The sequence below is a fragment of the Lacerta agilis genome, chromosome 1, assembly GCF_009819535.1.
Source record: "Lacerta agilis isolate rLacAgi1 chromosome 1, rLacAgi1.pri, whole genome shotgun sequence".
In the NCBI taxonomy this organism is placed as follows: Eukaryota; Metazoa; Chordata; class Lepidosauria; order Squamata; family Lacertidae; genus Lacerta; species Lacerta agilis.
Genome location: NC_046312.1, coordinates 122,995,933 through 123,008,090, shown reverse-complemented (window position 1 = coordinate 123,008,090; position 12,158 = coordinate 122,995,933). Strand labels below are relative to the sequence as shown.

Here is a 12,158-nt window from a genome sequence, read left to right as displayed (position 1 = left end):
TGATGTTTAAATATGAAACAGCCAAGTGAGTGCGGTTACCTTAAATCACTAGACATGGAGGAAACTGATGCACTGAACTCACCTGTACTTTGGTATCAACGGGGGATACCGAGACAAATGGGCTTCCACAGCTGCCCTCCCAGTCCCCAGGACTTTCCTCAGCAAGTCAAATCTCTTCAATCTGTACAGGATTTCAGACAAGGTGCTGGGCGTCAGTATCTCCATCTCGTTCAAAGCCACAAAGAGTTTCCGTGTCTCTGACGCAGGTACGTCAGGAACAAGATCTCGGCACAAATACTGCATGATTTCCCTTTCCTCCGCGTCCAGTTCCTGTTCGATTCGGTGAAGGAGGGCAGCTGGCACTTGGGGAACTGTCATCACAAGCCACTGTCCCTTTAAAAAGTCGTGCGTGTTTCCTAAACAGGAAACCGAAGTCATGAGCCTTTTTCTCCTTTCCCCCTTGATCTCCAGCAGCCGGGCTTCGCTTTCGGGTCTTTAATGTGAAAAATAAAAGCTGTATGATGATGAAGAAGAAAAAGAAGGGGGAAAGACCAAGAGATACACAATGAACAGAACTGTACCCAACACACACTTAAGTTTGTTGTCTCATCCGCTGCAATACTGGGGTCAAGCCTAGCCCTTGAACTGCCGAAGTTCTGTGAAAACCTGCCCTTTTCTTGACTGCACAAGACTCAGACTGAATGTAAAAACGGAATGCCCAGTTCAGACCAAAATTTTTTATCAATCACATGCCGAAGAGGAAGCAAACTAGTCAAAAATACATGCTGAAACAGAGAAGTCACATTCCGATAAACTACTCCCACACAGTTCAAGTCATTTTTTAAAATAATTATTCTAAGGGGTGGGGAGGGCTAAGGTTGAGAGAAAGTGGCTTCCTTAAGGCTGGTTATTGAGGCTATGGCAGCTCAGTCTTTTACAGAGCGATCTTATACAGATCCCCGGAGTCTTATTCCCAGGTAAAGGATTAAGTGGGAAAGGACTGCAATAAAAAGAACTTACTGGACAGGAAACCCCATTAAACATGATGAGACTTACATTGGAGTAAGCACGCATAAGATTGCTATTTACATTTTGCCATGCCTTCTGGAGGGAAAAAGAGTTTTAAATTCAGCTTTTACTTGTGCCAGTGAACCATCAGAAATATGGAAATATTATTTTAAAAGCTTTTCATGCTATCACTAGGAACTCCAAATGACCCTAATTGCATCGTCCAGGCCAGACACTGAGGTCCAGTGCCAAGGACCTTCTGGCGGTTCCCTCACTGCGAGAAGTGACAGGTAGGTAGCCGTGTTGGTCTGCCATAGTCAAAACAAAATAAAAAATAAATAAAAAATCCTTCCAGTAGCACCTTAGAGACCAACTAAGTTTGTTCTTGGTATGAGCTTTCGTGTGCATGCGAGAAGTAAGGTTACAGGGAACCAGGCAGAGGACCTTCTCGGTAGTGGCACCCGCCCTGTGGAACACCCTCCCAGCTGATGTCAAGGAAATAAACAACTATCTGACTTTTAGAAGACATCTGAAGGCAGCCCTGTTTAGGGAAGTTGTTAATGTTTGACGTATTTATCGTGTTTTTAATATTCTATTGGGAGTCGCCCAGTGTGGCTGGGGAAACCCAGCCAGATGGGTGGGGTAGTAGTAGTAGTAGTAGTAGTAATAATAATAATAATAATAATAATAATGCAGTGCCTTCCAACTGAAAGCTTATAAAATTATGGAGGGGAAGGCAAATACAGTAGTACAAGAGGACTTGTTGAATTCAGTGGCAGCTACTTAAACCAGGCATAGGCAAACTCCGGCCCTCCAGATGTTTTGGAACTACAATTCCCATCATCCCTAGCTAACAGGACCAGTGGTCAGGGATGATGGGAATTGTAGTCTCAAAACATCTGGAGGGCCCGAGTTTGCCTATGCCAGGCTTAAACCCATTCTCTGCCAATCCATCACAAAAGAAGGGAGGACTTTCCTGCTTGTGCACTTATGACATTTTCCTAGGTTCGATACAGAAAGAATTCAAAGAGACTATGAAGAAGAATGCCAAGGATCAAAATACTTATACCTGGAATGACTGCCTGATATACAAGAGCACTGCTAGGAAGGGTTTGAGAGGGATATGATGGGAATCTTAATGGGACATGCTCTCTTTTCCCCAAATAATATCAACAAGTAAGACTTTTGGGTTGGTACATGTCAGGTTCGAATCCACATTCTCCAGTCATGATGCTTCATGTACCTCACAGGGTGGCCATGAAGGGAGGGAAAGCGGGGGGGGGGGAACACTCTGCCTTAAATTCCTTAAAGGAAGGGCAGGATCAAAATGAAATGAAATAAAAAGCATGCTCTTCCCATGCTGAAAAGAAGTACAGTGAAGACGTACTCTGAAAGAGAATTTCAGAAAATTTTAAATAAAGGAACCACGAGCCTAAGGTTGCAATATTATGCATCTTTATGTGTGAGGAAGCCCCACTGAATACATTTGTGAATAAAGTACTGAATAGGATTTATGCAGGCTACAGAGGTTTTGATTAGAGAACCGTTGGCTCTGCCATTAAATGTGCACTCCCACTATCGGCAGATGGAATAAAATCTGCAGTCCGTATCTATCTTGCCATTTATTACGAAATACGGCATTCCCCCCCCCCCCAAACCAGCACTGATCCGAATTGAGGGGGAAAATGACCTAACTGCATTTTAAGCTTGTAATGCACACACAGCCAGAGAGACACCCAGCCTCTGTCCCAATAACGACCTATGAAGATCCGAAGACCAGGTTAAGCCCAATATTAGGATACAAATCACCAAAACAATATTAACTTGTTGGAAATTTTGGCAAAGACATGACAAATCAAACCTACCTAGAAATTAAAACTGCCTGTTCATAAGCCGGCTGGATCCTTCTGCTCATGGGCAAAAGTCCTGAGAAATTAAAGCCTTCTATATCTGCTGTCCACGTAATGTTTTCAGTCCTGAAATTAGCTTCTGGGGGGGACCAAGAATGACAGAGGAACTGGGCTCTCCATTATCTGATCAGAAACATTAATCATCCTTGACATCCCACAGGAATTACCACTCTTCACACTCAGCTAAGAAAGTCATGTCACCGACATTCCACACATCACATGCATACTTTAAAAAATCAGTCATCCCCCTTGAAGTATTTTCTTGCAAAACAACTAAGGAAGCCAAGGGGCAGAGTCAATTTAAAGTACTGAAGAGCACATACCGGTATACATTTCTCCTTCTCTCACACAAACATTCACACACCCAGCTCCTGCCATTTAAAAACAACAGTGCTTAAATTTCCAAATCCTCGTTTTAAAAAATTACAGTATAAAAAATGCACAAGGGCCTAGTGCCCACAGGTGCCAAGTTGGGGAATTCCTGTCTTATTTGGTGACAATTATAGTATTCCTGCTGCGTGACAATTTGTTTGAAGGCATCTATAACCAATTCTTCCGCAATTGTGTAGCTCCAGGTTCCTTGCTGAGTCTAGACTTCAAAAGTTTAAAACATTAAACTGTCACGGGACTAGTTCACCTGACAGGATAAGCCAATCTATGGCATGAGGAGACTGCTGTGCTGCATGGAGCTAATACAAAGTTTGGCTTAAAGTGTGTTGTGTAAAGTGGGATTCATGGTTAAGCGCCTCCCTCACTAGCTACGAAATTATCTCAGGGTGGCAGTAAAAAGGACTGTGAAGGAATAAAGTCCCCTCTGGGAGCCTACATGTTCATGCAGGCTTGGAAAACCATAGTTTGGCTTGCTGTGTCATGCATAGCAGAATCACACACTCTCGGAATAAAAGCATAAACAATTAACGAGTAATAATAATTCCAGATTAGTAGCCATGATGTCCTACTGAAACTTCCTGGTTTCTCTCTCCTCTACCTCCTCCTACTTTAATTTAAAGTAATATGATCTTGGTCATGTTGTTCAGATGCCTGATTAGCATCTTCCAAAGCAACTACTCTCTTCCGAATTTAAAAATGGAAAGCGTAATGCCGGTGGTCAACAAAAACGGTTTAAAGACTCTCTCAAGGCAAATCTTTAAAAATGTAGTACAAACACAGACAACTGGGAAACACTGGCCTGTGAGTGCTCCAATTGGAGAACAGCCTTTACCAAAGGTGTCATGGGCTTTGAAGATGCTCAAAACTCAGGGCACAAGGGAGAAACATGCCAAGAGGAAGGCACACTTGGCAAACCCTCAACATGATCAACTCCTGCCCGGAAACCTATGTCCCCACTGTGGAAGGAAATGTGGATCCAGAATTGGCCTCCACAGTCACTTACGGACTCACTTTTAAGACCGTATTCATGGAAGACAATCTTACTTGACTACGAGTGATCCCCCAAAAAGAAGAACATGATCCTGGAAAAGGAACGGGTTGATTCTTCCATTTCCTGGATTTTGTATGGAAACAAATGGGTACGTAATTTCCACAGCTGCTCCAATCCATCTTTTGACCAGTGAGGAGGTCTGGCTACACCAAAGTTGCTTGGAGAAAGTTCAGGGATGGGCAAATTTCAGGCTTGCGAGATGTATTTTGTGTAAAATAGTGGTTCAGTGACTGGACGTATGTTAGGAATTCAGGAACCACATGCTCAGGGCAGAAATTTGTGGTCAATATTGGAACAAAATCACACCTTTGTTATTTCTAGACAACTGGGATCTACTGCAAATCACCCAATTCCTGACTGAGCTGCATTTTTTTCCTTCTCAGTCATGTACACATAATACATTTAAAGCAGTGGTGTCTAAACTTTTTTCAAAGAGGGCCAGATTTGATGAAGTGAAGGGCCATGGGGGCCAACCAAAGTTGTTAACCTTTTTTAAGGGTTGGAGTTGTTGAGCTTCTTTTAGGATTGAAGTTGTTAAGGGTTGGTGTTGGTTTTTTTTTTTTTGGATTTTACCCCAAGAAATAGACTGCCACAGGGGCCAGAGTAAACCGACCGGGGGCCGGATTAGGCCCCTGATACGGACTTTGGACATGCCTGATTTAAAGCAAACACACCTTTAAAACAACATTGGGAAATGTAAGTTGTGAAAAGTGTTGTGAATGATAGCTCTGTAAGGGGTAAAGTAAAATTCCCAGGAATCTTTTTTTTTGGGGGGGGGAGATGTACATATAACCCCTGTTGCTAATTAGGATGTGGGGCTTTCCTCTGGGAAACTCACAAGAACTCCAGGCTAAAGGGGAAATAACTAATAATTCAAAATGACGTATGTAATCACATGCCCTTTCAAGCATGTGAATGAGAATTTCTCTTGAGGGTGAAAATGCTTGCTTTTGAATATAATTATGATTCAAACAGAAAACTCAAAATAGGAATACAGTACAATGCCACTTATGACACCTGTTTGATAGAAAATAAACCTCCATACCTAAATCCTTTAAATGTTATGCAGGTGGGGGGTTTTTTGCCTACCCACTTGTTCCAATCATTCATTTGTGCAATCTAAGCCAATGCAGTAAAGGATGCTATCAGAAATTGTAAATAACTGGATTTTTGTGCCTTTTTAAAAACCACTTCAAGTTAATAAATCTGGAATAAGGGTTCCAGGCTGTTAAGTCGCTTTGCTATGCATTCCTGCCATTGCACCGCTATTGTTCTATTGAAATTGGCTCTTCGCATATTTACCGTATGTGGGAGTTTTCCAAAAAACCCATTAAAGTGACCAGAACAACTGAAATCATGCGCTCGATTACAAGGCATCTGTTACCTTCCAACAAAACCACTGGGGTAAAGCTATCAACAGGATAGGGCTCTCAATGAGCTCATGTAATAAGTTTTTAAAGAATGTCTCCTATGACTTTCTTCTCTTGGGGAAGACAGGCAAAGGGCAGAAAGGTTAAGCCATTCTCGTCACAACCTGGGATGTTCCCTTTTCATTAAAGAATTACCCTTAAAATAAGAATAATGCTGGCGGAAATAAGACAACGCGTAACGCCCTTCTAATCTAATGCGTACTTTGGCCCGAAGCAAAACCGAAACGGCGTCCTTGGCGCACAAAGCGCGCTTGGATGCAGTTCTTTTAAAAAAAGAAAGAAAAAAAAAGAAAGCGGTTTATGTCGCAGCTCTGACGTTAACCCTCTAAATAGCCTCTTCTTACAAGCCGACTCCCTTAAAAAAAAACTTTATTCTGAAGTATCCCCAACGTTTAATGGGGTCGAGAGCAGAGGATCCGCAGTCTGAACTTGCATACGTTGCAAAGAGAGACGCCGCGCAGTTTCGAGCGGGCGATTCGAGCGGGGCTTACTTTGGAGTAAACCTGCATAGGCTCGCCAGAAACAGGCGCCGATCCCTCCTCCTCCCACCCCATTCACACGACTGAAGTTATTCCAAGCCGCGCTTTCAGAAGCAGGCGGGTTTTAGCTGCGGTTCCTTTTCCACACCGCCTTACAAAGCGCGCCATCCCGTGGGCACCGCTCCTTACCTCTAAGCAAGTCCTACTCGCACAACCCCACCTCTCGATCCGCGCTCCCCGGTGCCTTCCCCCTTCTCAATACGGCAGTCTCCAAACTTCGGCGTCCGCCATTGCCAGTTGTTACAAACTGCCTTGTTGGCTAGGCTCCCTTTTTGGGGAGTGGCGCTGAGCGAGCGGCGCGCAGTTCCTCCGCAGACCAGAAGAGCGAGTCAGCTTCCTTTTTACGCGCAAGGAAGCCCCGACCGTGCGTACAGGATCGGACCGCAAGTGCTTAGCAAATTTTTTTTGAAAAGGAAACAAATGTTCCAGAGCTTCCTCTACAACAAATTGGACGATTTCCCGCGCCAATACTGAATGGAAGAATCATTCAAAAGCAGTAGTTCCCAAAGTGGGTGGTGCCTGGGGGGGCAGTAGGATTCCCTAGAGGGGTGCAGAAGGTGTAAATGACTGACTTTTCAAAGCTGGTATCCTTAGATCAAGTTCAGCCATTTTGTTTAATTAATTAAAGTTTTAATTGGATTTTTAACAAATGGGCAGTTCCGATTTTCCTTTTTTACCGTGTTGCAAACTTCCTTAGTGGGTTGCGCAAATCACTCTTCTGAAAAATTCAGGGTAAGGGGCACTGGATCAAGGGGTGGGGCGGCGTCCCCGAAAAAATAGGTAACTATTGTTCTAAAGCATTGAAAGGCTAGGAAGGTTTGTAGTTAAATTTGTGGTTAGGGAAGGGTTATGCTTGGGACAATGACGTTTATGATGTAGGTGCGAGAATATATATGTATATATATTTGCCGGTTTTAGATAGAATCCGTCTCGCCGCCTGAAATTTGTTCCTTTGCAAGAGCTTTTTCCTCCCACAAACCACAACGGAAGTCAAATTAAAGCGAAAGAGGAGGAGAGGCTGCAAACCAGGAACCGAAAACATCAATGGACTCGAAGCAAGCCAGATGGGCGGATTATTATTTTGTTACAGGAATTTCCCTGAACCGCCCAGCTCCACAGGCACGACACTCACGCACACACACTTGAGTGAAGATATTTCTTTCTCTAGTGTTTCTGTGATAAGTTCATTTAGGGTTGACCGTGTATCCGATCTAAACCGTACCACTGTTGTTCTGCTCTATCGAAGGAGGGAGGCCTGGTGTGCTCACACGGCAGCCATAATGCAGAGGTACCAGCACATCCACAGCGGAGCCCTGCCAGAGGATGTCCCCACTCAAAACTGCCAAACGAGGGGTCATTTCCCCCACAAAAGACCCACCACCTGAAAATGGATTGAGCCGGGGCTAGAACAAAGGACAGTCATTAGCCCTACCGGGGCAGGGCAGGAACTCTGGAACACTCTATTGTTTTGAATAAATGTGTGCCTGGGAGGGGTCCAAGGGCACTCAGGTTACCTCCCTTGACCCTCCCAATTTGTGATGTAGTTGTGATGTTTCTGTGATGTAGTAATGATGTAATTTGGGGGTGTAACTTGGGGGAATTAGTGGCTAATAAAGGTCGGGGTCTTCTTTTGTTAAGGGCTTCCATTTTGCTCCACCTGGTGGCGGGTGGGGGCCCTGTAAACAAAGACCAAGCCTACTGGCTGCTGTTTTGCTCTGGCATTCCTGGCTGCTGTCTGTTTTTTTGACCAAGGGAGCCCTCAGATTTCTCTTTTAACATTATTCTCCTATTATTATTATTAGGCTGCAGTTGTAGACACACTATTTTTATATCTATCCCTCCTAAAGAAGCCCAAGGTACCAAACAATAATACTTGAGAATTGTCACTGAGCAATTCTGAGCACTGACTTCTCAGTAAACAAAAGGATTGAACTGTTAGTTCAGGAAACACTGATTCATAGTGCGGTCCAAACTTTGCATGCCTGCTCAGAGGTTAAGTCCCACAGAGTGCAGTGGGGCTTACTCCCAGGTAAGTGGAGGTAGGATTGCAGCCTTGGGGGGAGATGACCCCATTTGGGAAACTTACAACAGTTTGGGGTTGCTTGGCAAGCTCCCTTCCACAAGGCTTACTGAAGTCAACACATTTGTTTTTGAGTACTGGTACATATGTTATAGGATCGGCCTCCACAGAATTGCAGGACTAATCGCCACAGGTTATTCTATTGACCCTAATTTCTTAAACTTTAAAAATACATGTTTAGCAAAATGCAGAATGTTTTACAATATTCATTATTATTATTATTATTATTATTATTGCCATTTTACAGACAGGACACTGAGACTCAGAGTGACTTTGCCACTGAGACCATCCATGGTTGAGATGAGAGATGAGCCTTGTTCAAGCACATCTTTCTACCACTTTGGTAAGGTGTTATAATAATTTTTAGGTCTTATATATAAAATGTTCATAAATGTATCAAGCAAACACATACAAATATGTAAACCACATGTCTGAAACCCACAGAAAAGTCCTGAAACCATTTTCTCTTTCGCAAAATGACCTCAAATATTTCTCTGCAAGGTCAAAGGAAATGAGAAACCTCCCCATTGTCTCTGTCCTCACAAATCCTACCTTAAGGGCAAATTTAAGGTGTGAATAGGGTGAGCCTGTGACCTGGCTCAGGAATTAAGTATTGCAGGCACATGCGCTAAACCAGGGCCATGTGGTGGGCCGGACTATATTTTTTTGGGGGGAAATCAATCATATGCCCCACAAATAACCCAGAGATGCATTTTAAATCAAAGGACAGACAGGGTAAAAACAATGCACTCAGATTTCTGTTGTAGACCACCTTTTCTGTGATGTAGGTATGGTGTGTCGGGGTGGTGGTCTTGGGCTACACCCCTTCTGTGATGTATGTATGATGTTTCTGGGGGTGGTCTTAGAACTCCAGGGCAGGCAATTTAAAATGTGTACATAAGGGCTTGCGTGCATGGCTCGGTGTCCTCCTCCTCTCTCCTGCATGTGGGGGAGCACCCTGTTGCAACAGTTAATAAAGATCAGGCTTACTAGCTGCTTTGCTTCTCAATATTCTCTGGTTAGTCTCTGTTATTTTCTCCTACTGATAGAGAACCTACAAAAGGACTCTATATGGGCTCTTGGGTACTCCAAAAGAGAAAAGGAGCAGTTTTTTTTTTTTACTTATATCAAAGGTAATGTTGGTTTCCATTCCAACATATATCGTGGGATGGCGTTTCCCATTCTAGAAAATTCATACGGCAGAATTTAAACTTTTGCTACTCCAAGTTAATTTATTCAAGTATAATTTGAATAAATTTGGAAGACAACATTTGTCTGACAAGTGGGATAAACATCTAATAAAACAACAATGTACATACTGGAGAGTTTTAGTTTGATTCTTATTCTCAATTTTAAAATTGTTTTAAAGGAACCTCTAGACAAATCCATCTGTTAATCACTTCTCACACCCTATTAATGCAAAATAGGTTTTTGTTTCACAAAGTTTAAACAGTAATAATAGAAGTAATAATAATTATTATTTATTCCTTCCCATCTGGCTGGGTTTCCCCAACCATTCTGGGCGGATCCCAACAAAATAATAATAATAATAATAGCAACAACAACAATACAGTGTTACCCCGTGTTACGCACGTGATCCGTTTTGGATTGCGCTATGTAACACGGGCGTGCTTAACACGAACACCTCCCCAAACAATAAACCTGGAAGTTCGCATGTTTTTGCGCTTCTGCGCATGCGCAAAGTGCGCAGAACGCACCTGTGTGCACCCGCACGTCGTGCATGCTCTGGGGAGTACTTCCGGGTCACGGAGGTCCCTAAGTCAAACGTACGCAACACGGAGTGTACGCAACTCGAGGTATGACTGTAAAGCGATAAAACATGAACCATTAAAACTTCCCTAAACAGGGCTGCCTTCAGATGTCTTCTAAAAGTTAGATAGTTGTTTATTTCCTTGACTTCCGATGAGAGGGCATTCCACAGGGCAGGCGCCACTACCAAGAAGGTCCTCTGCCTGGTTCCCTGTAACTGCACTTCCCGCAGTGAATTTGGACTTTACTCATAGATCTCAATGTGACCTTTAATTGCTACCTGATGTTTGGTTTCCTTTGTTCCGTATTCAAACCCTACGTGCAAATATTTACACATATAAGCAATCATTAGCTATTTCAGTACTCTACAGTCTGAATGATAAATTAACCAGTCAGTATTTAACAATGCAATCCTCTGCATCTTTACTCAGAAGTAAGCACCATTGTAAGCACGGGCATGCGTGCATAGAACTGGTCTAATAATTTAGATGTAAGGTGGTTTCCTCCAACTTTACTGCAGAACGGCACTGACATAACTGACAGTGCAATGCTATAGCAAGTCTACTCAGAAGTAAATCCCATTGAGTTCAGAGGGGCTTACTTCCACATAAGCTGCTATAAGATTGGATCTAAATTGACTTAAAGTTGATTGCTTAGGTCTTGCACTGTAAATCCAGCGATTTGGTGTGTGTGGTAATTTTAGAGCACGTAGGCCTTTATAGTTAGATCGTATATCAGATTTCTATAAATCTAATAATGCAATGGGTTGAGATCAAGGGCCCACCTAGTGCAGCACTGTGTTTCTAAGGGTGCCTCGGAGAAGCCCACAAGCAGGCTGAATATGCCTCTGTTATGAGAAAAAACTGCTCATTTTCCCTTATGGGATCCCAACAGCCCATATAGAGTCCTTTTGTAGGTTCTCTGTTATTTTCTCTTTTGTAGGAGAAAATAACAGAGACCAACCAGAGAATATTGAGAAGCAAAGTAGCTAGTAAGCCTGATTTTTATTAACTGTTGCAACAGGGTGCTTCCCCACACGCAGGAGAGAGGAGGAGGACCTCGAACAATGGGGCGCAAGGCCTTATATATCCATTTTGAAATTCCCTGCCCTAGAGCTCCAGACCACCCCTCTGTACATCATATATACCGGTACATCACAGAAAAGGCGGTCTACAACAGAAATTGGAATGTTGTTTTTCCTGTCTGCCAGGTTATCTGATGGTGCCTTATCAGATTGCCTTTTCTGGTAGTCTGGTAGTCTGGCCGTTCCTTTGAGATGGTAATTACTTAATTCCTGAAACAATGGGGAGGTTTTTTTCATTTCCTCCCTCCTTGCAGAGAAACATTTGGTCAGTTTGGGAGTTAAAATGGTTTCAGGACTGTCTTCCTGCGCTGCTTCAGACATGTGGTTTATTTATTTATGTACGTGTTTGTTTGGCACATTTATGAACATTTATTATATATCTAAGACCTTGAAATTCTTATAACACCTCTGAATATGGTGCTTCTATTTAGAAATTATGGTTTGTAGCTGTTAGACCATCAGTAAGAGAGGAAGCAGAAGTCAATTGACATCATTCCTGGATATAGTCTGCCTGCCTGCTAGCTATCAACTGACATCACAATCTGTTGGGAGAGGAAGTAGCAGCATTTCCATTGTTCCTTGACCTGCTGAATTTATTCCTGCGGAACTTTATAAATAAGAAATAATCCCTGATGGGGTTCCCCCCTCCTCCTTCCCAATCCATTTCCCTTTCATGCTGCCTTTTGAGACTGCAAACCTGAAGGCGGGGACTGTTTTATTTCTGATCTTTATAAGCAGCCCAGGGAGTCTCTTGTAACTTGAATAGTGAGGCAAAAATGCTGTTTAAAAGAAGAAAAGGAACAAGCCTAGTCCCCATTCATTTTGTGTAATGGCAATTGCCCCATCTTGCATCAGTTTATTTCATCATAATGTGGGGTTTTTTGGATGAAGTACTT

General features: G+C 43.0%; 1 protein-coding gene across 1 annotated transcript in view; it reads right to left on the bottom strand.

The window, feature by feature from the left end:
• Positions 1-448, bottom strand: part of CFLAR (CASP8 and FADD like apoptosis regulator) — a 28,118-nt gene extending 27,670 nt beyond the window's left edge. The window contains exon 1 of the mRNA XM_033169576.1: positions 83-448. Coding sequence (XP_033025467.1) covers positions 83-438 — 356 coding nt within the window. The 5' untranslated portion in view covers positions 439-448. The remainder of the gene's footprint in view (positions 1-82) is intronic.
• Positions 449-12,158: the final 11,710 nt, after the last annotated feature.